Source organism: Dreissena polymorpha, chromosome 3 (genome assembly GCF_020536995.1).
Source record: "Dreissena polymorpha isolate Duluth1 chromosome 3, UMN_Dpol_1.0, whole genome shotgun sequence".
Classification (NCBI taxonomy): domain Eukaryota; kingdom Metazoa; phylum Mollusca; class Bivalvia; order Myida; family Dreissenidae; genus Dreissena; species Dreissena polymorpha.
In genome coordinates this window covers 73,744,882-73,770,627 of record NC_068357.1, presented here as the reverse complement: position 1 = coordinate 73,770,627, position 25,746 = coordinate 73,744,882, and the positions used below count along the sequence as shown (strand labels likewise).

General features: G+C 37.7%; 2 protein-coding genes across 12 annotated transcripts in view; one reads left to right on the top strand and one right to left on the bottom strand.

Annotated features, from left to right (window-relative positions):
• Positions 1 to 16,676, top strand: part of LOC127874772 (uncharacterized) — a 49,966-nt gene extending 33,290 nt beyond the window's left edge. For 2 of the 3 annotated variants that reach the window (XM_052419379.1, XM_052419378.1), the window contains 7 exons: positions 13,263 to 13,571; positions 13,687 to 13,958; positions 14,099 to 14,384; positions 14,564 to 14,820; positions 14,937 to 15,199; positions 15,319 to 15,803; positions 15,964 to 16,676. In XM_052419379.1, the coding sequence (XP_052275339.1) occupies positions 14,979 to 15,199; positions 15,319 to 15,803; positions 15,964 to 16,235 (978 nt within the window). In that variant the 5' untranslated portion in view covers positions 13,263 to 13,571; positions 13,687 to 13,958; positions 14,099 to 14,384; positions 14,564 to 14,820; positions 14,937 to 14,978 and the 3' untranslated portion in view covers positions 16,236 to 16,676. Of the gene's footprint in view, positions 1 to 10,415; positions 13,572 to 13,686; positions 13,959 to 14,098; positions 14,385 to 14,563; positions 14,821 to 14,936; positions 15,200 to 15,318; positions 15,804 to 15,963 lie in introns of those variants that run through there. The other variant, XM_052419380.1, reaches the window with a different exon arrangement.
• LOC127874770 (deleted in malignant brain tumors 1 protein-like) overlaps positions 1 to 25,746 on the bottom strand; it is a 327,853-nt gene that overhangs the window by 253,011 nt on the left and 49,096 nt on the right. For 3 of the 9 annotated variants that reach the window (XM_052419362.1, XM_052419368.1, XM_052419373.1), the window contains 4 exons: positions 25,408 to 25,581; positions 23,929 to 24,102; positions 23,545 to 23,718; positions 22,706 to 22,879 (listed from right to left, as the gene is read on the bottom strand). In XM_052419362.1, the coding sequence (XP_052275322.1) occupies positions 22,706 to 22,879; positions 23,545 to 23,718; positions 23,929 to 24,102; positions 25,408 to 25,581 (696 nt within the window). Of the gene's footprint in view, positions 1 to 20,065; positions 20,511 to 21,020; positions 21,395 to 21,530; positions 21,737 to 22,705; positions 22,880 to 23,544; positions 23,719 to 23,928; positions 24,103 to 25,407; positions 25,582 to 25,746 lie in introns of those variants that run through there. The other 6 variants (XM_052419361.1, XM_052419367.1, XM_052419366.1 and 3 more) reach the window with 6 other exon arrangements.

Genomic DNA, 25,746 nt, shown 5'->3' with positions numbered 1-25,746 from the left:
TTACCTGTTTTATACATCAACCGGCGGATACCACAGGATACCCAAGTATCTTCGGGCTCTGCGTGTTGTTTAACAGCCAAATTGAGTTTTGCAGACGACTTCATTTGGGGCCAAAGCACCTTCTTGCTTCAGTCGGACTCATCTGTTAGCCAATTTTCCGACACAACAGCAACTTAATTTGTGGAAAATTCAACTACCACGTATTTTGACATGATCTGGCCCAACAAAATCAAAACATAGCGGTTAAGTAACGTTCTTTCTTTTTGAAAATGTCAACTTGAAGGTACAGTTTAAATTATTGTGTATTGAGTCTGACATATTAGCAGTTCATTATCAGACTGGTATAGTGAAACTTTACTTGATAAAAAAATGATAACATAATACTACACAAATGATGTATATCCTTTCCTCTTGCTTGGGTGTCAGTATTACTTTGGTACCAAATCATGAATAACGGGAAAAACAAACAAATCCATCATCTAATGGCAAAAGCACACATTTACAAGTAATATCAGTTAATAATGCTTCACACAAAGAACCACTCAGTTCTTTAACATGTTTAATTCATAAGTCTGAAGAAGGTAGTGGTATACTGAAACAATTGGTTGAATAAGTGAACAATTCATACACAGCATATTTTTCGTTTGTTTCTTTGGTAAATATATTTCTAATAATGCCAACATTGTCATTAATAAGTATACAATTATTCCCCTTAAAAATAGAGAAAACTATGTTAGGGAAATGGATTTCGTTAAATTGCGCGATTTGAAAATTGTTATACCTCTGCGGTATTGGTCCATGATTATGCTTTTTTTTTAACGCCGTCTTGGAATTCAGACAGACTTTTGAATTTAGGATCAAACAAATTTCCGTTACTTTCAGCTATTCTGCGAATGACCTGTTGCAAAGGCAGCGTCGGTTTTCTAACAATATAAAGAAGTGAAACTCCAGCTGCTGGAGCAGTATTGAATTTTCATTAAAAACAATTAGTTGGTCCTTTATTTAAGGCAAGTGACCGATTGCCCAAACAGTACAAAACAGCACAATACAGCACAATACAAACCAACATAAACACAAAATATGAATAAAGCTGGGGTCGCCGCCTTGGAACGGTCAATGCAAAGCATTGGGGGTTTAAACCTGGTTAAAGAGCGCTCAACCTCACACTTGGCCCAGCAATATTCGTAATACATTTAAGTGTAAATAAAATTTAACGTCATAGCATTGTAACTCAAATTTAACAATAATTAAAGGGAATTAAAACGCATTCAATTTAATTACTATTTAATAACTCAATTGCATTGAAGATACAAGAGTAACAGAGTTACAATTTTTTGACGAACGATCAAATAAAATGTCAACTACATTCCTTCTTTATAGAAAAAGATTTGAGATTGAGGCATTTTAGTTTCCCTAAAAAGCTTTCAAAAGCAAAAGCAGAAATTTTTTCAAGTGGACCAAAGCTCTGTACATCTAAAGGCAAGTGAACCAACCCATGAACATTAAAAACAACCATATCTCTGCCATAAAGCTCACCAAACTGTTGCACAAACTTTACTAAAAGTTCTTGCGCATAAACTCTGTAGGCATCGCAAAATAAACTGCTGGACAAACAGAATATGCTCACAAACAATGACATAAAATGTTTGTACAATGGAGGAGGCAGATGTTTCTTTAGGACAACTGGTCCAGTGTACAGCAATGATTGGCGAAACTCTGTTGCTTTCCATCTCTCAATATAATCCAGAGTACGTGACTTCCTATTAAATTCCCTTGGCAAATGTCCCAACAAATCAAACAAACACTCTGATATACATTTTATTGCACTAGCGCCTATACGACAACCCCTGTCAAGTGGTCCCTTCATCCAAAGCAATATTAACCTTTTCACAACGCCTAGATATACCAAATGCATAGCATCTATGGGAAACTGAGAAACCATACCAATCGGTAAACTGTGAAATGGTGACTGGCCAGTATGATGCAATCTATCTTGCATTTCATCAAATGCTATATCTGTTCTAAGAAGACAGTTTGTCTCCGGAAATGTCATTTTCCCGGTCCACTCACCATGTTGTACACATTTGTCACATGCGTGATAGCCACTGTGACCGTTAATTTGCTTAATATAAGCTTTAGCTGGAGCGGCGCGAATCACACAAGAAAGAGAAAAAACAGCTCTGATCTCAGAATCATCCCAAAATTGTATACCGTTTTGCAACAGGCCTTCCAACTCCTTGACAAAATGTTCAAGGTATTCTGCCACACTTGCAGGTTTTTTATCTCCTGAGAACAAACCAATAACAAATGGCTTGGTAACCGTAGGTTTAATAAGTCTACCTAAAATTGGCCATTACTGAACACCGGAACTCTTAAACAGCGGCAAACCATCAATATTAACTTGAAGTGAAACCACACCGACATCTTGGCGAAACTGGCTTTCAAATATAGATTTCATCCAACTTTCTACACCAAAGTGGTAATAACAACCACCAGCAATATTGAAGACTTCATAATTGCGTGGTGTTTTAAGTAATGCTCTTGCATCTTTTGGTAAGTATGTATGATACTGACGCAAAATGACAAGAAAGTCAGAAAGAGCAGAATGGGTTATGTTATGTTTTGAAACCTAAGATATTAAGAGCTCGGCTAAATCAGCACCATCTTCATCAGAAACTGAATCAGAATTGTCAGATGTTACATATTCGGACTGATCATGAACTCCATCTTGATAGAGTATGTTTAAGGTATCATGATCTGCAACTGATGAAGCAGAGTTATCTGAATCTGATGCCAAATCCAGTGCATCACTCTCCTCATTATCAACAAATAAAGGAATTTGCAAATCCGGAGATTCATTTGAATAAGACGGTACAGTTGAATCTACGAGCTCAGCATCGTTATTTATTTGATTTGTTTCTGTATAAATGTTACTTATTGCATCAACTTGTAAATTAAGTGATGAACCAATTTTTCGCCGTTTTGACCAATAAGAAGCCATTGCATTACTTTTTTTTCAATGAAACAACTAAACAAAAATATACTTAATATGTACAAATAAAATTAATTTGTTTACAAATCCAATTTAAGTGAGTGTACGTACAATTAAAAAAACAAGTATGAACGCGCGGTAAAATCTACCTCGCGAATATTAATTACATTATCAAAGTACAATCCAAATTCTTACTGTATATAAGTTATTTACGCAAATCTACATGTGCTTGCAAAAATTAAGTTACTTAAATATTTTTATCAACAAATACTAACTTTTACTGAGCACAAATCTCCAAAACAAAATGCAAAACACAATTCTTTTGTTCGATCGCCTGAATTAACTTGCCGCCAGAAGGTTATGCCAATTCCCAGAATCCTGCAGAGAATTGCTTCATTGGAACGGTTACTGGAGGTTTCGGCGAAACACCGGTTCGGCGAACTGATTATAAATAGTAGGTGTTAAACCGGTTCGGCGAAATGATTTATGGTTGATTACGCCTTTACATAACTACTTAATAGGTGTGAATAGATCGATGTACAGCATTGCTATCACATTCAAATTGTCGGCGAAGTGTTAGCAAACACTATTGTGTTGCCCATCAGCAGATCAATTACTATTGTAGTTGATTGCTCAAATCAGCGCACGAGGAGCAATTAAACAGTATGCATGAGTATTTAATCGTGTGAATAAAACAAAGGAAAAACAGTGTGCAGTGTAATATTTTATTGAAATACCTTTTAACGATTGTTCAACATGTTCATATTCACAACTTTACTTGCAAGTGATTATACATAAAAAATAGTCATAATTACCTTATTTACTTATGCAATTCACCAATTGGAACCGATCGAACGAAATTATCGTTTTTGAACGAAAACATATACGCCCACATCGGGCATATTTATTATTGACCATATTTATGTTTTGTGGTACGAGTATTTATAATTTTTTATATATTTCATTATAGTTTGCATATAACATGACTTAATTTTTAATTACATACATCGGGCGGCAAAACGGCTTTACATCGGATAGACATCGGGCCATTTTGCCGATATACCGTTTCGCTACTGATATCTATCCGATATTGGTGTGCTGGCTGGGTAAGGACCTTTAATACGACATAAAAGAAGTTCATTTTGAAACTTGTTCTTGACAAAGTCTTTGTGGACAGATACTGAAGAATGATTTTTGGGTAACCGGGTTGACAGTGTACACTCACATCCGAGCGAAAACCCCTGACTGAAACCCCTGGTTAAGAACAATGAAAGGCTAGGGTCATACCCTATCAATAGTGAATTAAGTTTATCAAGGATGATAGGGGTTGGAAGTGGAAACGGTGCTTTACTTTTGCTGCTGTTGCTGCTGCTGGAACGTTGTTGGCTTTCCGAATGAGGATGGTTTGGTAATGAAAGGACTGGCGAAGTTGTTAGGTTTATGTTTGGGGAATGGCTGGTTGCATTGGTGTGATTGTGTGCATCTGTGCCGTACACATGAACCCACTTGTTGGAAATCCCAACAGTAGCCTCTCCTGAAGAAGGTAGAATTGTAAGACCTGTTTGAGAAAGACCGGAAGCCTGAAGATGGTGTTGCATTGGTCCGAAAGGGCTGGCTTTGACCCAGTGTCGTACAGAAGAGAAAGGTTTCTATGTGGACAGTACCCCATGGGATAGAGGGGCATGCAGCCCTGAGACGACGGAACTTTTCGTCGTTGTAGGTCAACCAGGCGCGGGTGCTGTTGGACAGTTTTTGCATTATGGTCATGTACCTGAAAAGATGGGGGGCTTGTATTGGGTATTTCTGGGTGTAAATGTCGGAGAAGATTTGGAATGCTTCATTCCATTGATGGATGTTGTTAAGTTGTTTCCGACTAGCTTTGTGGGTTGATGTGATTGTAGAAGATTGTGTTTTGTGAACGGTTGTTGTTTCATGATTGTGCTCTTTGAAGATGAGCGATGGGAAATCAACATATTCACCATTAACAATCTAATTGATAGTGTTTTGATCGAGAGGTGGATGTACAACGGAAAAAACCCCTAAACTTATGTCGGCGGCTGAGCTAGTTGAGGGGCCGTCCCCAAAGTTGGACATCGCCAGGACTGAGGATACATCATCTGACTCCTGACACTCCTCCCTGATGCTACCAGTCTCCGATACGGATGTGGCTGAAGATGTTCCATCCGGTTTTCTCGTGGACTCAGTAGGAGCAGTCAGAAGAGTCTGTATATCTTCCAGAACTTTCCTGTCTTGGGATATGGCCTCAGCTATCAGTGTTGCAAGTCGGTTCTGTTTGGGGGCTGGTTCTTCTGGAGGTGCTTCACTGCTGGCCTTCCGTTTGCCACCTTTCGCTGTCCATGGATCAGCTTTGCCCATTGCGCTGAAACGACAAAATTTATGTAAGGGATACGAAGAAGGAATTTCAAATATACACTACTTGCAAGTACAGAGGTAACATTGCAAGTATCCAAAAAAATACACACTTAACAGGTATATTAGAATACGGGCAGTGTGCCAATAATCAAATGAGTTGCAATTGGATACACATTAAATATCCAGGCAATTTATTTAATGTTATAAACTTTTTTCCAAGTGTAATGGGCACATAGCTAAATACACGATTGAATAATGGGTACATTAACTCATACCCAGTAATATGTTATAAGGTGCCCACAGCAAATACATGGAAATATCATCATGACATGGGTACACAACCAATACTCGAAATATAAAATGGGTACACAACCAATACACAATGAATGTAATGGGCACACAATTAAGTCCCGATAATTCAAAAATGGGTACACAACCAATATCCTATAAAATATATTGGGCACACAACCAATACTCGATAATATTATACATGCATTTGATACACAACCAATATCCAATAATTATTAATGGGCACACATTTAAAGCCTGAAAATTTCTAATGGGCACACAACCAATACCCAACAAAAAAGATATTGGGAACACAACCAATTCCCAAAAAATTTAAAAGGTACACCACCAAAACATGTGAAAAATATAGTTAGATCTTATTCCTAATAATCCTGTATACAAACAGGATAAAATGAATTGTTTAAGTGCAATAGGTCGCGGACTTGCATGTTCAAATTTGAAGCGTGTCTGTCTGATCGAAATTCATTGGCGATTCATTATTCCGTTCCAAATATCAACAATTTACTTTTTAGTTGTTACTTTACAATACACATGTAATCACATTGTACTATATAATGTGAACTCGTGACAATCGTGTTTTCAAACTTAATGTTGCGTGCGAAAGGCTGTCATAAAATCCATGGAAATCCTTTGGTATCACGGACTTTAACTGCATCAGGTGCAGATATTTCGCTTTTTTAATTGGAAGGCTGTTGCTGTATAGGTTTACAACCAGATCTATGTCTGAAACATGTACCGGGCGTGTTATAACACTTCTGGCTTTTGGGATGTCGATGAAGTCGGAATCACCATGATTAAACTTATATTGAATCTTTCCTTCGGGCAAGTATTTCAATATTCTTATATCATTCACAACCGGTGATCAAACTCCAGTACCCGGGCGTATTGATGGGTAATAGGCAAGTTCATCATATCTCTTGAAGAACCTGTGGTCAACATACCGTACCTTATATGGGGTTTTGCGACATGCGGCTGAAATCATGTATACGTACATTTGCGGAACGTAAATCGCCTGTTTTCTTAATTTGCGTTCAATACACAAGTGATCTCTGTGACACTCCATTTAAGTGTGACCTCATTCTAGGTACTTTTGATATATCAACACATTTTTTCTAGTTGCCCAAAGCAACACAGCATTGGCTATGGTTGTATTACGGTTTTGATACGTACAACCGTTGCTATAAATGATTATTTCTTTAACCTCTGAACGATCAATAGTATCAAGATAATCAATCACACATGTCGCAAAGATGTTGGCATTAAGTTCGCCCTCGCCTTCACGCCAGAAATAGTTCAGAGCTTCTTGGGTAACTAAATCATACAGTGTAAAGCTATGACAGGAGAGTTTCATTTTGTAGTAGAGACTACTTGCCTCTTAACGCGGGCTTATAAATAGGCTCTGTAAATCCATAAATATTACTTTAACACTTGGGTCATTCTTTCCTTATATGAATGTTTGCTCTGCCTGGCTTTGTCTTTCAATTTTATATGAAGCTGGTTATCTTCGTCGTCGACGTTCCCAGCTATTTGTTCACAACATTTATCGCACTTGTCCTTTTTTGGTTTCGATAACGATATGTTCATTTGTTCGAACAGTTAAAAAAGCCAGTTTTGTGATAAGGTGATTTTCCTTCTTTTGCCATGAAACTTCTGTACTCGCGAAACACATGAGTTTTGCTTTCAAATAAAGGTTCTAAGTATTTCTTCTAATAAGAAGCCCTGCAACAGTGTGACTTAAGTTTTGGAATGTTATTCAGATATTCTCTGGCCGACTCTTCACGCTTCTTGTATTTGTCCTTAGCTCCTCGACTATCTTTTTTCAGTATTTGGTATGCCACTCTCTGAATCGTTCAGCCAGGTGTAAACTGTTTTCTCCCCTATACCCAATGCTGTTGTAAACATGTTCTTACAAACTGGGATTCTTTCACTTCTTTTTGTCAGAAAGTACCTGTACGAAAAGTTCCGTCTGCTAGACGAAGGTGTTCCTGTTGTTCTTTCCATTACATCAACCTTTTCCAAGTGGTTAATTACGTATGATTCCTTTTGTTTCCAATCCATGTTTTTCCAAAACTTAACAAAAATCATCGTTCTGTGTTCATCATCTACGTTTGGACATTGTCTTGTTTTGCTTGTTCTAGTGCACTTTTTTCCCGCAATTTCTTGGACAGAGCAATCGTTCAGCTTGTTCAAAGCAATACGATTTCACACCTGAATCTTTATCTTTCAACACCCCTAAATACTGTTCGCCTTTCATTCGTTTCTTTTTTTGAACTTCTCTTTTGAAATGATCTTTCGGAATTTGTTTTCTTTTGGAACCTTTTCTTTCAGTAACATAAGTTTCTATCAATTCCTCGTGGTCAATATCATTGTTGTCCATAGTGTAGTCATCTGTATCTGAGCTTCGAGGATCAGGGTCTTTCTAATCTGGGTCCGCTACATTATCATCGTTATCAAATGATATATCAGAAGGTTTTTCGTTATCCGATAGGTAGATATTATTGTTAATATCAAGTTGTGTTGCTATTAACATGTCATCATCATTTCCAAGTTTTGTCTCGATATCAATGAGTTCTTTTCTGGTTTAATTTGTTTCAGAAGTTGATTTATCGATTTCAGTTAAGTTGTCTTTTTCGTAGCTTATAGATGAGCGTTCCTCAATTTTTGGCCCCTGTATAGTAAAACTTATCCTCTCTGACCTAGTATCGTCAGTATTAAAATACGGCTCAGACTATTTTTTCAAGGGCAGATTAACTAAGATTCTACCTCTAGAAAACATATTTACTTTCAATTTCTGTAAAAATGTAAAGACAATTTTGAGTACTGTCTTTTAACTAGTCTGTTTAGCGAAATCTCATCTTCTTGACTCGCCAGTGTTAAGAGAAAATGCAACAACTTTGGTTTCAGTATTCTTGAACAATGTTAAATGGTTAATGGAATCCCTGATGTATCCAACACCGTTAAAATCAATGGTTCACATATAGAAACGATCCAAATGTTGCACACTGCACCATCGTATTATCTGTAGACCCGCCTTGTCACATAACAATACGAATCGTAATCAACTCAAAATTCAAAAAATGCGAGTAAATGATGAACACAGTCCTGTATACAGTGACGTTTTCGCGAAATTTGCGTTACTTTAAATAACAATGGGGGTTGTTCTGGGTCATGCGTAGTGGTGTTCAACTACATCATCGGGGAAAAATAGCGGCGTAAATTGCCGTACGCATTACGGAAATTACCGATCATCAAAATCATCGTTTTTCAGCTCTAAATATTTTTTTATTTTTATGTCTATAGTGGGGGACATATTGTTTTTGCCCTGTCTGTTGGTCTGTACGTTGGTTTGGTCAAACTTTAACATTAATTTTTGCCATAATTTTGCAATATTGAAGATAGCAACTTCATATTTGGCATGCATGTGTATCTCATGGAGCTGCACATTTTGAGTGGTGGAAGGTCAAGGTCATCCTTCAAGGTAAAAAAAAGTCAAAGCAGCGCAGAAAGGGACATAGTGTTTCTCACAAACACATTTCTTGTTTTTGTTTTAATTTTAATATAATTGTCCCCTACCGGTGAACTATGGTTTGCGTTCCGTCTGCCAGTCTGTCTGTCTGTCTGTCCGTCACACTTTTCTGGATCCTGCTATAACTTTAAAAAATCCTCATATTTTTTCATGAAACTTGACACATGGATATATGGCAATATGGAGATTATGCACATCATTTAATTTTGTTCCTACGTCAATAATTTTTGTTGCTATGGCAACAAATATATTAAAAAAATAATATTGTTAATGACAATTGTGGAGTTTCACCGTAGGGGACAATATTGCTTGTCAATCTCTTGTTATATGGTTTTCCTTTATAAAATATGATTTTAACATCATAATTCTGCCGGTGATCTTTAAGAAATACATGAAAAGCAAGATAACCCTTATAACACTGAAACATGAGCACATTTCCCGCAAAAAGTGTAATTTGGAGCAAAAAGGAGTATAAGAATAAACAAGAGATGTATTTGTCAGAAACACAATGCCCCTACTGCGACTCTTTGATACATGTTTCTTCTACCTTCGACCTGGAAGGATGACCTTGACCTTTCACCACTCAAAATGTGCAGCTCCATGAGATGCACATGTATGCCAATTATCAAGTTGCTATGTGAAGGGACATAGCAGTTATGAGCATTTTTCGAAACCTAAACACGAAACCAAAACGCAAAGTGTGACGGAAAGACGGACGGACGGTCCGATCGCTATATGCCCTCCTTCGGGGGCATAAAAATCTACAATTACGTAATCAACATTTCTGAACGAAAAGCACGTGAATCATGAAATACATTACATTCTATTAATACGTCAAAGTTACATAAGCAAAATTCATATCACGCCGTTATTTTATTTAGCGTCATAAACCCTATCAGAGATTTGTATAAAAAACAATCAATATAAATCGCAAAGTTTGCGACATTCCCCACAAAGAAGTATTACTATATATCAGTAAGCACATTTCTTATAAAAAAAAAACACAACAAAAACATTTAAATAATTAACAAAGGAACAATGGAATTCATCTTTTATACATTTCTAATAGGACTTTTTATTTTGAATTGTCATATCAAAAACAAATGATTAACTACGATAATCACTTTCTGATGGCACTATAATGTTTATAATTTGGTTACCTAACTGTCATTTAATCTATTCGTAAGTCCATTTTCTCAATATCGGTCAACGTAATCACTAAAAAAATCGTTGTGCCAATTTTTAGCGTAAGTGGCGTCCTTTGTACCAATTATCTTTTCCTCATGGTAATTAAATAGGTTCTTTCGAAACAGAAAAAGACACGTTCGGTTTAAACTCGCACTGCCGGATCAGTACGACTAACCGCATTCGTCATATCCTCGTCATCACTTTTAATCACTACAATATCACTATACGTATGCTGCTCATCACTTTTAAATTCTACATCCTCACTTTTCATCGGCATCTCGTCCTCATTATCATCAAGACCTTGTTCTTCATCACTAGCAGCACGAGCTTGTTTTTCATCCGTTTCATCACAAACTATTTCTTTATTAGTTTCTTCAAGAACTATTTTCATCACGCTTGTTCTATTCTTCTTATATTAAAAAACTAATTCATCTTCACTAAAGAGCAGCAGCCTGTATCTTGTTCCCCCTTGTAGAACTCAACGCCATTTCCCTCGCTTCTGCTCTATCAACTTAGTGTTTATTACATAATTATGTGCGTACACAGATAACTCCTCCAAATAAAGCGCCCCTGACAGTAATCAAATACACAAAACACAATACAACTATTCAGTTTCAATGTGCTTCTCAACATAATGACGAGTTAAATTCCTCCTGTCGCACGTATCACATTTATAATTTCACATTATTATACGTGTTTGTACCTCAAACTTCGGCTGTAAACTGAATATATGATACCGTATATACACACATTATCCGAGCTTCACACTTTGCACGTTGAATTCATGTGTATCGCTTTAGAATATACTATTGATTGTTTGCTCCGCTGAAAATTTACGCGGGAAATTTATCTATTATTTGTATTGCTCCGTTGAAAGTTTAAATGGCGTCATTGAAATAAATGTTAATTGCCTACTTGCATTAACTGTTCAACTCTTTGTTTATTAAGGAACTAATTTAATTTGTCTGTTAGCTTCTTTTGCATTTTTTCGACACAGCCGAGAACACACTGTTTCACTTTTTGTTTATTAAGAAACTAATTTAATGTGTCTTTTAGCTTCTTCTGCAGCATTTGGACGCTGCTGAGGAAACCTCCCCAACGAGGAAAATGGAGATGATATGACTTCTGGAGCTTCAATTTCACTGCACTCTATCGGATAAAGCATATTTTAAGGTCTTGTTAAGACAGTTTTTGAAACGAGGGACACTTTTGCAGATCGTATATAGCCATCTTTGCTTTTTTGTAGACTAGAAATTCTTCCTAATGCCCAGGTACCTCTAGGAGCAGTATCCTTAATGAGCACCACATCACCTACACTAGGATTCTCAGACAGCAATATCCTGATTTTAAATTTGTCTGTGTTCTTTCACGTAGACTAGCTAAATACTCCTCTCTCCAGAGTAGCCAAAGAAGTTGGCAATACTTTATCAGGATACGACAGTGTCCTCTGTGCTTTAGGCTGGCCTCCTCTGTACTTTAGGCTGGCCTCCTCTGTACTTTAGGCTGGCCTAATGTTTCACAGGGAACGAATTGTTGCGTTAGCTTCCTTTGCTTTCCTCAATACGGTGTTTGTACGCAAACTCCTCAAACAGAATAATTAATAATAAAGGAGATCAAAGACATCAGTCAAAGTAAATTAATGTTGCTGTCCATGTTACACACATACATTAGCACACTTAATAAAACAGTAATTAAATTACAAAAATAAAATCAAAGTTAACTAGAAATGGCGCGGCAGAGGCCGACGCGTATCCCCACGCCGCATGTTTGACCCAGGGGCGCCCAAGGGTTGGTAATGGGGTCATGCATAGTTGAGATTGACCGTATTGTCATAAGAGAAGTTCAGTATCAATTAGAAGTGAATCGGTGTAGAAATAAAGAAGTTAATGTAAAATAACATAACAAATAAGTGAAAATCTCTGACCCGGCCCCACCACAACCCCCATAACTTTTGACCCAGGGGTCAGATCAAAATTCCAAATAGTGCAGGGTTGTACCTATGCTCATAGCTACCATGCATGTAAGTTTCAAGGTTCTAGTGCTTATACTTTAGAAGGAGATAGTGGCCAGGACGGATAGACGGCGGAGATAACCACAATATCCCCACGCTTTTCAAAAAGCGTGGGAATAATAAATTCAGTCATCTAGGTTACATCAGTTTGATATTGTAGGTGCATGAGTATTTTGTCTACAGACTAGTTTTAAATAAATGGCTGTGTATCAAGCCAATGTAAACTTGGTTTGTGTTAAAAAAACAGGTCTTTCCATGTTTGCTACTAATGACTGTGTATCAGGCCATTTTAAAATTGGTTTGTTAAAAAAAGGCCTTTACATGTTTTCTATTTTACAAATACATAAAAAAATTAATGCATTAACTGTATGCAGGGGCACAAATTATTATGATCCCCCTTCATAGAAGAGGTGATATATTGTTTGCCTGGATGTGGGTCGGTCTGTCTGTCGGTAGACCAGTTTGTATATCAATAACTTGTCAACGAATTGACCGATTGACTTGATACTTCCTTGGACAGTAGATGACCCCTAATGAAATCTTACTTTGAAGAGCCAAGATCTTTTAAATAATTAAGAGTAATTAATTTTTACAAAATACTAAATAACGTTTTATTATTATTCATGATGGAAAACCAGGTGAGACTAACCGATGACAAGGTAAGTTTAGTTTATGTTGGGTTAAGGTTAGTATTTAGTATTATTTAGTATTATATATATAGCTATATTTAGTATAAATTAATTTTATTGTATTATTTTTTAATATTAAGTATCAGCATATAAATTGATTTGATTATTATAGTATGTTTTAATATTAAGTAACAGCATTACAATGAGCGTATTGGGTGCATAATTTTATTTCAGAAAAAGCCCCAACACACCCCGAGGCCCTGTCTCATATTATTATGCCCGTTGAATGGGATTAATACCGTCTTCCAGAGGCCGGGAGACCACGTGAAGCGGTAACACAAGTTGTCGGCAGAGGACACTAAGAAGCTTATGTCAGAACAGAGAGCCGCCACGGGCAAGAATAAAGCTGGTGAGCGAAACTACTATCAGTGCGGCATCTGCCAGCGCTGCGTCATAGACCGGGCTCAGCACCTAAACCAGGAGCACCGGATCACAGACAAGCGATCCTATGCATATTTCCATAATATGCATGCGTTTACAAAGGTTAGTGTTACATTATGTTGATGTGTATTTTGTATTCAATATGTTTAAACATTAGACACACTTTGATGCAATTGTTTATTACACGTTAAGTTAAACGCCATGATAAACTTTTCAGATGCAGAAGCGGAAGCACCCAGCCACCGCCACCGCGTACGCCTCTGGCTCGGCCTCCATTTCCGCCTCTGCTTCCACTACGGTTAGCGGTTCTTCTCCCGCCGGCTGTTCAGTCTCCGAATCCGCTTCACATCAGCTACAAGTTCAGCCACCGCACTGCCGCCACCCAGTTCAGACGAGGAGAGCAGTGACGAGCAAGAACGCCAACAGGAGCTGCCGCTCACCAGGGAATACTGCGGCCTAATGCCAGGGTCATGAAGGGCCGTAAAAAGTGTAAGTAACGAACATAAAATATATTATAAAATATATTATTTATTTGTAATACTTAGTAAGTTATATTCATCAGTTGTAAGTTAAATTTTACGCAATTTCAAGCTGTAGCATAGAATATCATTTAATAACATTTGTTTCAGTTGACATCGCGGACCGCTTCTTGAGACACCTGGCGACGCGCCAAGGGAGCAACGAAAACAGAGCAAAGCAGCAGGAGAGCCTGATGAAGGTCCTCGCTTCCCGCGGATACACGGAGGGGCGGAGCTGGAGGCTGTGCTCATGTGGCACAGCCACATAGAAGTGCACGACAGTTACCTCATAAAGGACCACAAGCCAGGGACCATGCGATCCGTGCTGCTCACCATCAGAAACTTCCTGAAGTGGTGCAAGGACACCAGACAGGCGTCGGAGCACGCGCTTGACGAGGTAAGCTTAAACATAGCATTTTATTGGATTATGAGTATTTATGTATTTACATAAACTATGCATTATTCTCATTTACAGCCAATAATTATTTAAGGGGCCAAGATATCGCAAAACTATCTGATTGTTTTATTTCCACACAAAGTGACACACAGTTTATAGTTTTATTTATTGTTTTTCAGGCTGATCGCATGCTGGCTGGCTGCCTCACAGCCACCTGCCAAGAAGTGCAGCAGCGGGAAGTGAAGATGCGCATGTTGGAGAGCACGACACTCTCACTGGACCCCGTGCTTGCCAGAACTTCAGCAAGAGCAAGTGGGTGGTAATCGCCGACTTCACGGCATTCCCAGCAGGGAGCATCAAAGGCATCTGTGACATCCTTGTGGCCTTCATCGCGTTTAAGAACACTTCACGAACCAGGGAGTGCGTCAACCTAAGGGTACGTAATATAACTAAGCCGTGCATTGATTCGAAAATATACTAAATAATGTAAAGGCTATCTTACTATTTTATTTCTCGACAAAGGTATCAACACATTTGCATTTTGCATTGCAGATGAAGCACATGCACTGAGCTGCCAAACAACCAGACAACCAGATGTCCATCAAGCTGGAGGACCACAAGACGGCGCCGTCGGGGAAGTATGCATACTTCCATATGCCCAGAGACGTGTACAACATGCTGCTGGGCTATTGCAAACTTGTCCGACAGGGAAATGCCGACGAGGACACCGCCGGCTACCGGCCTGTATTCGGCACGGTCGACGAAGACGCGTGCCACAGCGCCATCAACAAGTGGCTGAAGGCGGCTTGGAAGAAGTAAGTTTCTGACTTGTGTGCATCATTCGCCTGCCTGTTTTTTTCTTATGCGCTTACATTTGTAAACTGGGGTGTTTAAATGATTTATGTTTGCTTTAATGAATGCAATTGTTCTTCAGTTCCGGAATGGAAGACAAGTACCCGGATTTCAAGATGAAACTGACGAACAACCGAAAGCAGCAGAAGAAAGCGTCTTCAACAAGGTCAGCCACGGCGCTGAACCCTGAGCCAGGGCAAGAGTACGTCCCTGTGCTATCCGACGCCGCATCTGCGACCCTGGCCCCGGAGCTACCCACCACCACTGTCAAGGAGCTACCTCTTGTGCCATCCGATGCTGCACCTGCCCCCGCCTTGGTGCTATCCACCACCACTTCCAAGGAGCTACCTGTTGTGCCGTCACACGCCACACTTCCCCCCCGCCCCGGAGCTACCCACCGTCAAGGAGCTACCCGTTATCCTCCCTGGGCCGTCACACGCCGCACCTGCCCCCACCCCGGAGCTACCCACCATCAAGGAGCTACCCGTGGTCCTCCCTGGGCCGTCACACGCCGACCCGGACCTACAGGCACGGACAGCCATGGAGACCAGCCTGGCCGATTACCTGGTAAGCTTTACAATGCTTAAAGACAATTTACGACGATGAGTAAGATACATAAATGTACCATAAGCACATTTTTTATTTACTTGTATAATCTATTTGCTTTTCAGCTTTCTTAAAATATACCAACATACATATTTGCATGTATTATGTATATTTTCTTCAGGGCGAACTAATTGGCGCTGCCTTTTATCTGCGCAGGCGCAGCAAGCCTCCTCCGACTCGGACTCTGAACAGCCAGTCAGTTTTGTCTTCAGGAAGAGGTCACGCCGATTCTCATTCGAGTCCGAGGACGATGACCTGACCACCACCACCTCGTCCCGCGCCACCACCGGCACTCGGAATCGAGTCTCCGCCGATGAGACTCGCGAGATTTCTGAGGTCTTCGCGGACAACATCACCCAGTTAGACTGTGTCGAGCGTAGCTGTACGTACTAAACGTACAGCTAAGATGTCGCAACTCTCTGATCAGCAGATCCGTGAGAAGATTCGCAACTTGGTCAAAGACAGCAAGTTGTGCATGTCTCGCGGACTTGCTGATCAGTAAGTTGCGCCATCTTAGTTGTAGCTTACCCGTGTTGGCTGACTGGTGATGTCTCAGACTGTTGATTGATTATCTTGTTCTTTTTTGTTCTTGTTGCCAATTACTATGTATAAGTATATTTTGTAAGCACTCGTTCTACTGGTTGTAATAACCATACCCAGGAAAATACTTGATTTATTGTTCATTTATGTTGTTATATTCATGTATGTTTGTGTACTTTTGTTGCCAATTACTATTAGTACTGGTTCTACTGGTTGTAATAACCATACCCAGGAAAATACTTTATTTCTTGTTCAATGTCTATGCATTATTGATGAGTACTGGTTATATTTACTACCCAGGATTTTTTGTCTCAAAAATAAAAATTATTGCACAGAGTAGTGTAATAATAGTACAGACAGTCACTTGTTGTTATCAATATTGCCTTGAGCTAAGCGAAGACTTTTCAAACACAAACGTGTGAACAAACTAAGTTAGTGAGTGATTGAGTGACTGACTGAGTGATTGAGTAACTGACTGTGTACCAATAAAATAGCATGTGCAGACAGCACAGGCTAATCCGGTACGACACTTTATGAATAATAATGCCTAACCATAATGTATTATTAAAAAATAACATAAAAAATATTAATTAGCCTGTGCAGTCAGCCTGTGCAAACTGTACGGGCTAATTCTGGACGACACTTTACGCATGATTATGCCTAACCATCATGTTTTATTAAAATAATAACTTAAAATAACAGAATTTTTTATGCCCCCGGTAGGGTGGCATATAGCAGTTGAACTGTCCGTCTGTCTGTCCGTCCGTCTGAAAACTTTAACATTGGCCATAACTTTTGCAATATTGATCATAGCAACTTGATATTTGGCATGCATGTGTATCTCATGAAGCTGCTCGTTTTGAGTGGTGAAAGGTCAAGGTCATCCATCAAAGTCAAAAAATACAATCCAAGGGAAGTAATAAGCTGTAAAAGGGAGATAATTTCTAAACCTGCCAAATGATATATTGAAATTTTATTTCAAGCGACGCAATGGGGGGCATTGTGATTCTGAAAAACACATCTCTTGTTTAACTAGATTGTGCAGTCAGCCTGTGCAAACTGCACAGGCTAAGCCGGGACAACACTTTTCGCATAATTATGCCTAACCATCATGTTTTATTTACAATAAATAGCATGAAATAACTTTTTTTAATTAGCCTGTGTAGTTAGCCTGTGCAAACTGCAAAGGCTAATCGAGACGATACTTTACGCATAATTATGCCTAACCATCATGTTTTATTCAAGCAATAACATAAAAAAAATCAATTAGCCTTGTTTTTTAATAGAACGGAAGTATTTTCGAATGAAAATTTAGCAACCAGATATGTTCAGGTTTGGAGACATCTTTATTAAGTAAATACATACAACTTCTGCCGAGAGTTTACATTTGACAAAATAAAAGGTTTTGCTCTTGACATAATGGCTGTACGGAGGTTAAGCAGATCTGTCCATTTATTGAACCATTTGTCTGTCTGTAGGAGTCTTTTGTTGCACCATATACACTCTTTCACGGTAAATTCCAAGAATGGCTTATTTAAAGCATTGCATTAATGGATGTATCTCTATTGTGTTTGAAGGACGTGCATGCTTAACGATTGTTTTTATCAAGTTATTACTTGTAACATATAGCGCATGGTTTATAAGCATGTGTTTATACTTAACATATCGACACGCGATTTACAGCCAAATAACACCACGTAATCATTGACTAATTGTGTTCACAAGTATTGTGTTCGTCAGCCTTGTTCAATGTTTGTTTTATCTAAATGTCATTTAAAGTTTACATTTGAAATGTTTTTATAATTTATTTTCGGTTAATGTATTGACCAATATCTACAATAAATAGAATGCCTAATGCCTAAATATACGTGTATCTCAAGTAAGAAAACCTCATGTGGTCTAGAGGTGTTCGTGTATGTAGTTAATTGTAAGGTCCCTCTGAACTATTTTATAGAAAACATTTGTGGACATGCCCTGTGATTTGTCATGGGTAAGAAATAATATTTGAGTCAAAACACGTCAAATTACCACCAGCGGCCCGGGTATCGCCAAAGAAATAATTTTGATCCAAAGAGACCACAGTGCACGATGGTCTTCCGACCTTGATTACGACTTCAGTGCTCCGAAAAGAATGCGTATAAACGTATCATCCGACGGGTCTTCCAAACTCACCGAGACGGTTGGGGCGGACGTCCGACTCGCAGGATGTTAATACTCGTTGATGATTGCGAGAAACTCGCAAAAAATGCCCTCTCCGCCGTCTATGGTTATAAAAGGCAAATCTAGTGGGATTTTGAAGTCTTCAAGATCTGTGGGCGACTCTTGAATCGGTCGCGACTAGTGCTTATCTGTATACCTTAATGCTAAAAATAGCTTAGATCGATTTTGATTTGCTATTCATCTTTAAAGCAAGCCATAGATGCAAACCTTGTAAACTTAGAAATAAACAAGCTGCCATAGTTTAAATCCATTTTTTTATGGAACCTTTTCACAGATTTCAGCATGTTTTGAAATTTGTCATTCAATGCTTTAAATTGATAAATAGAAAAAAATGCAACTAAATGAAAACAAGAATAACAATTTTAAAAAGAACAAAAGTTATCCTTAATTAGGCTCGAACAACTGACATTTTGCGTAAGAGTCTAGTACCAAAACCGTTCGACCATCCTTACTCACAAAGTGAGTGGTGTATTTTATACTTTATTTAAACAATCCTTATAATGTCACAAAATATAACGATACAAACAGAACTCTCTGAATTATTCAATCGTTTTGCAATTGTAATGCTTAATAATTTTCAGGTTTTTAAATCATCAATAAATGCATCGTATGGCTATTTCTAGAACATTTTAAATGTTCAGTATTACTGCTTCCTCGGAAATATCGCAACTACAACGAAAATTTGCAAATGTGAAACTTATTTTATTTCAATTTTGTTACTTAATCAAAACGTGAAAAGGTCCTTTTAAGTTCAATTGCATGTAAAGCCTAAGGCTTATTAAAACACCATCGTGTCCGTTTCCTTGGATAGGACCGGTACTTGACTTTTTTTAAAGATTTACAGAACGCTTCCATTGTGGGGATCGAACCCATGAACTTCCGGTTGCTATGCGGACACTATATCCACTACGCCACGGTGACGGCTGTCGTTTTAGTGCAATGGTTGGTACAAGTGCAGTTTAGCTATGCGACTCAGTTTAATCCCCGTTCCAGGCATAACATGTAGTTAATTTTCAAATAAAAAAATGCCATTTCTTTTAAAAAGAATGTATGCATCATATTTTAACAAGCATACTATCGTATGTTCTTATATATGTATTAAGCAGTTCAGTATTGGGATAACAGGAATTTATTTGAGAAAGCAATACTTATACACATAACGATGCCAATTCGAAATGATCTATTTTCTAACAAGACACTCGCTGATATATTAATATGCAACGGACACAATAAGCAATTAAATATACTCAGCACAAAAGAAGTCCCGAACCTATTCACAGCATCAGTAAATATAGTTTGTTTTTCAGTCACATACATTTTGATCACACCGTATAAGTTTTGAAAATCAAATTATAAGTGATTTATCATTTTGTTTTGGTTATTCAACAATTCTTCCTTGACAATATGCGAGGCCCTCGAAAAGCCTCCTACGCTAACGCCGTCATTGTAAAATAGCGACTCTCAAAAATTCCCTTTTTTATTGGCGATCAAATATAAATTTTATCAACATTTTGGCATGTCATCTAGAAATAATCATCAACTGTTATTGTACAATATGGTTTGAACATGATTCTATTAATATGTGTTTCCGTGATAAAAGTTTGTACTATATTTTTTTAAGTTTACTTGAAGCGGCTTAAAAGTCTAGTTATTGATGTAACGAGGCGTGCCCTATTGCAAATATACTAACACAAATATAGTGACAGTGCTTATCCGACTAAAACAGGCGCCAACATTCTTTTACAGGTTTGATTACAGTCCAGGGTGAGTTCTTGCGAGTTACAGTAGGCTACATCACAGATGACGTTCATTCCTTCACGAAGGGCACCGGGCGCGTAGTTCTGAAACATGAACTGGATCTCGTGGGCCGAAATTGAAATCATGTGTATGCTGCTCTCTACCTCGCAACTGCAATATAAACACTATGTTAATTGTACCTGGAAAGTTAAATTTATATCTTTATTCACTTCATTTTAATAATTGTAACTAAATTTTATGTGAAATGATGCGACGAATGTATTGTCATTTATTTTGTAGGCAATAGGTCACTTGCCTCAATTGAATTACTACCTATTATTCATGAGAAACGTTCTGCTGATAACGACTTGGAAATTTCATGTATCGCATATATTTGATATGTTTTTGTCGTAATTATACGTGCAATTTAAGAAACATTTAACAATGTATACTGATTGAGGCTACACATCATTGCTTTATATGCAAACATACATATTAAATACATGTACTTGTAGAATAATTATTAAAATAATTTTTCTTCACAATTACCCTCTGGTTTTTAAATAAATTACTAGATGTATAATTAATAATTTTTTCACATATTCTGAATTAAATATCAGATAAATATGTATATATTGAAGAAAATATGTTTATTTATGTAATAAGTATTATATTAATTACCCATTTTGTATCAGTGCGCTATCAAGCCGCGAATCCTTTTCCAGCGCAGGTCTGATGTAGCAAGATTTAAGCAGCAGTTTGATCTCAGGATCACGGATAGGACTGGAAACCTTCACATACACTGTATCGCCTATATGCGCATGAAGGGGGTTACTAGGTAATGCCACTCGGAACAATGGGTCAATGAAGACTGAGATGCTAATACTGTTCGCATCGCTGTGCAATTGGTTAGTTGAGACGCTAGTGACGATGTTCTTATCGACTACATTACAATGTAGGTCAATTGTCGAGTTGAATGCATTAGATGCGGCACTGGTCTCAGGGTCAAATATAAGCACCATCTGGTTCTCAAATATGTTTAGATTAGCTGATACCTGCATGATTAATCATGATTTAAAAATACATTTTCCATATACAAGATTATAAATAATATATTGAGTCGTACATGATATACACAATTGAAAAGAACTATACAACTGCTATCCCTATCGAGATTGAAGCGAATGCTACCTTTTTGCGCGTCATACATTCGTAGAAGTTGTTGTCATATACAAGAAACCCACGTCGTTCACTGCCTTGACATGATGCATTTCCTAAGTAAATTTGCATTTCGTCCCCGTAGTTAGGAAATGAACTACGCAGAAATGTTAGATTGACAGCGATGTTCCATCCATGATTTAAACACCCGGGAATAATCGCACTTAATATTGTAGAATCTGAAAACACACCAAACATTATTCCTCGATAATATGCGTATTCAGTAATACTCTATCAAACATATGAGTTGGATTTCAACGTGACTATACACTTGAAGACTTTTCTAACGCAACACTTTTCAAACTTGAATTTCTCTGATAGGATTTAAGATTTTGATTTACAATTTTAAATGTGATCATTTGACTACACTTTGAGCAGGCTCACGATACAATCATTCATCCGTGACGATTGGACGCTTAAGTACGTGGGGTATGTATAGATTCTTCTTTTGGCACGTTTAAATGATGAAACGCAATATTATTTTAAATTTATTTCAGATTTCCATATTTTAGGTAGGTTCTTACTCTAGGAAAACATTAAATTGTTTTTAAACAATGTATGGCTCATATAATAATCAGAAGCGCATTTTGGCAAATTTCATGCTACCAACACCACGTGCTAAAGCGTCCGATCGTCGCGGATGAATGATTTTATCGTTAGCTTGCACCGAATGTAGTCAAATGATCACACTTACAATTTTAAATGAAAATCTTGACTTATAAGAGAGATTTTCAAGTTTGAAAAGTGTTGCGTTAGAAAAGTCTCCAATACGCTTGCAGGTAACCTGTAATTTGCCAAAATGCGCGGTTGCGCTCCTAAATATTCATATGAGCCATACATTTTTTAAAAACTAGTTTTATGTTATCCTGATGTAAGAACCCACCTCAAAGAATGAAATTTAAATAAATGTATAATAATATTGCGTTTCACCATTTTCACGTGCAAACAGATGAAACCATACATACCCCACGTGCTAAAGCGTCCGATCTTTAAGGATTAATAATTTATCGTAAGCTTGCTAAGAATATAGTCAAATGATCACAGAAAAATGTTTAAATCAAAATCTTAACTAAATAGTGATACATTATAGTTTGAAAAGTGTTGCGTTAGAAATGTCTCCAAGTGTATGAGAAAGGCAACATACTTACCAATTGGCAAACAGGTTGTATTTTCGTTTGTCCATCCCTGATTGTTGCCACAAACTCTCGTATAATTTCCTTTCACAAAATACCCGTTGTTGCAGCTGACGGTTGACACAGACCCATATGATGTGGAATTGGAGGCGACATTACCATTTGATGGCGCTATCGGTGTACCACAATCTACAGAAAATGCAAACACTAGTTTGAGTGTTTAATCTTATTTTGTTCTAAACATTGATTTAATTACGCGTTAATAATATCCTACCGTGTAATGAAAAATACATTTATATAACACGTCTCTACATGGATGCCGTAAGAATTAATAGAACAATTATAATACACTTATCGTGTATCCATCTACAAATTAAATGGTTTATTAGAAGTTGTATACTTCAGTCTCGATGCAATTCATATACGTTAATGCACGTTTTTGTCGTCGATATTCAAGTTAACATAAAATACAAACAAATTAGGAAAACACTTAAACATGAAACACACCAATTAATTAGAAATGAATAGTTAGAAAAAACTTTAACACTACTATTGAAAAATCATCAAATTCGTTTCCAGATTTGACACGTTTTCATGAAACACACTTCATAAATAACATAAACAAAAGGTTCTTTCTTTCTATACAATGCAGCGATACGAAACGGGCCGTTCATTGTCTAAAAGGTATAGCATTACTTTCACAAAAAATCAAAATTCATCGCAAATGTTCAATTGCTTCAATATTTGCCAGCTTTGGATTTGGTATATACTGATAAGCTAGAGTGCTGTAAGTAAAACGACAAAATGCACAAAATATGAAAAATGAATGTTACCAAAAACAAAAAAAAACTCACCAACCGATGTACACTTCTGGCCAGTAGAGCTCCACAGCCCGCTTTGATCACATATGGATGTGTTGCTTCCGTGCAAAATGTAGCCTGTATTACACGTGATAGTTGACGTTGATCCGTGTGTTGTTGCCATTGACAACACAGTACCATGTGATGGAGATGGTAATGATCCACAATCTAATAATAATTCAATTACAGTATTTATTCTTACTTTGCAAATGTTGCAAAAAACACACTTTAAAATCCCAAGCAGTAAACGGTTTATTTCGATTGAAAGGATACTTAAAACATTTCTGGGTGTTTGTTTACAATAAATGGTTTAACGTCTATTTCTTGAAATGACAGTCGACTATCTTATCATTTGTTTTCGTTGCACATATATATTACCAACAAGAGTGCAGCTTTGATTGTGGCTGCTCCATTTTCCGTTAACGCCACACATAGACGTGCTGCTGCCACTAAGAGTGTATCCTATGTCACATGTGATTTTTGCCGTAGATCCTATGATGGTGTTTGTAGCTGTGACGTTACCATTGTGCACCACAGGAAAGATCCCGCAATCTATTCAATACAAATGAAGAAAACTCGTTAAATTCTAGTTATCCCTACACATACCATTATATATTCACATAGACTTGTAAAATGTGTACAGTTGGAGGAACATATACTGTTATGTATTAGGTATATATAATGATCATGTGATTGAAGTATTTACTGGATGGCATAGCTGCACATTTAAATGTTCGATTAGTCATTGTTTAAACATTTACCAACGGGATCACATGTTTGCCCCGTAATGTTTCATCTGCCATCGCTTCCACATTGAGAAGTTCGACTTCCATTGATAATGTAACCTGCTTGGCACGTGACAGTGGCTGTTGATCCGTGAGTGGTGGCGACGGTTGATACATAACCGTTCTGTGGGAAAGCGATGGCTCCACAATATTTAGATGACATATGAAGGAGATGGTACTGATCCACAATCTAATATTAATTCAATTACAGAAACATATATCCATTTATTCTTTCTTTGCAAATAAAGTGTTTCACAAAGCTCACTTTAAAATCTCAAGCAGTATACTGTTTCATTTCGATTGATAGGATACTTAACAAGAGTGCCAACCTGTCACAAGATACGCCCGTGTGAAGGTTTTGGACAACTTGATAACTTTACCATTTGAGTGGCAAAATGATATATTTTTGAAAATTAAGCAACACACAACTTTATCATTTGAGTGACACCATGCTAAATCCTTGAAATGCACTGAGTGACCTCGCGACCTAGCTTTTGACCCGTCATTACCCACATTTGAACTTGACCTAGATATCATTTAGACACAACTTCTGACCAAATTTGGTGAAGATCGGATGAAAACTACTTCAATTAGAGAGCGGATACCATGCTAAATCATTGAAATGCACTAAGTAACCCCTTGACCTAGTTTTAGACCCGGCATGATCCATATTTGAACTTGACCTAGATATTATCTAGACACAATTTCTGACCCAATTTGGGGAAGATCGGATGAAAACTATTTGAATTAGAGAGCGGACGCTTCTGTGGACGACGCCCGCCCGCCCGCCGCCGCCCGCCCGCCGCAGCCCGCCAAGGGTGATCTTATAAGTCCCGTTTTCAACGGGCATATAAAAAGGAATAGACTTTGATATGTAAAACTAAGCGTAAACAATAAAGATATGTGTTACTATATATGTTGCTAACGTGGGCATACCTTTCGGTACACAGCACGTTTCTTCGTAGCTCCAGGAATAATGTGTGCATTTTGGATTAGAATTTCCTTCCAGGCAATAGCCACCGTCACAGCCAAAGAAAATAATAACTTTTAACCTTATATCACGAATACTTACCTACTGGAATACACAACTGATCAGTGTTGTTCCATTTTCCGTTGCCGCTACACGTTGACATGTTGCTTCCGCGAAGCTTATATCCGTTCTGGCAAGTGGTAATTACCGTAGATCCGTACTTGGTATCAGATGAAAACACGGTAGCATGTGATGGAACAGGTAATGGTCCACACTCTAGCGATAGGTTGGGAATTGTGAACATGTTTTAGTATTGCGTAAAACAGAAATAATGGTTTCAATTCATATAAACATTAGCATAGTTGCTGCCAAAATAGCATGTGTTCATAAATTAAATTTAAAACAATAAGTAAGTTATATGACAAAATATCAAATCATAAA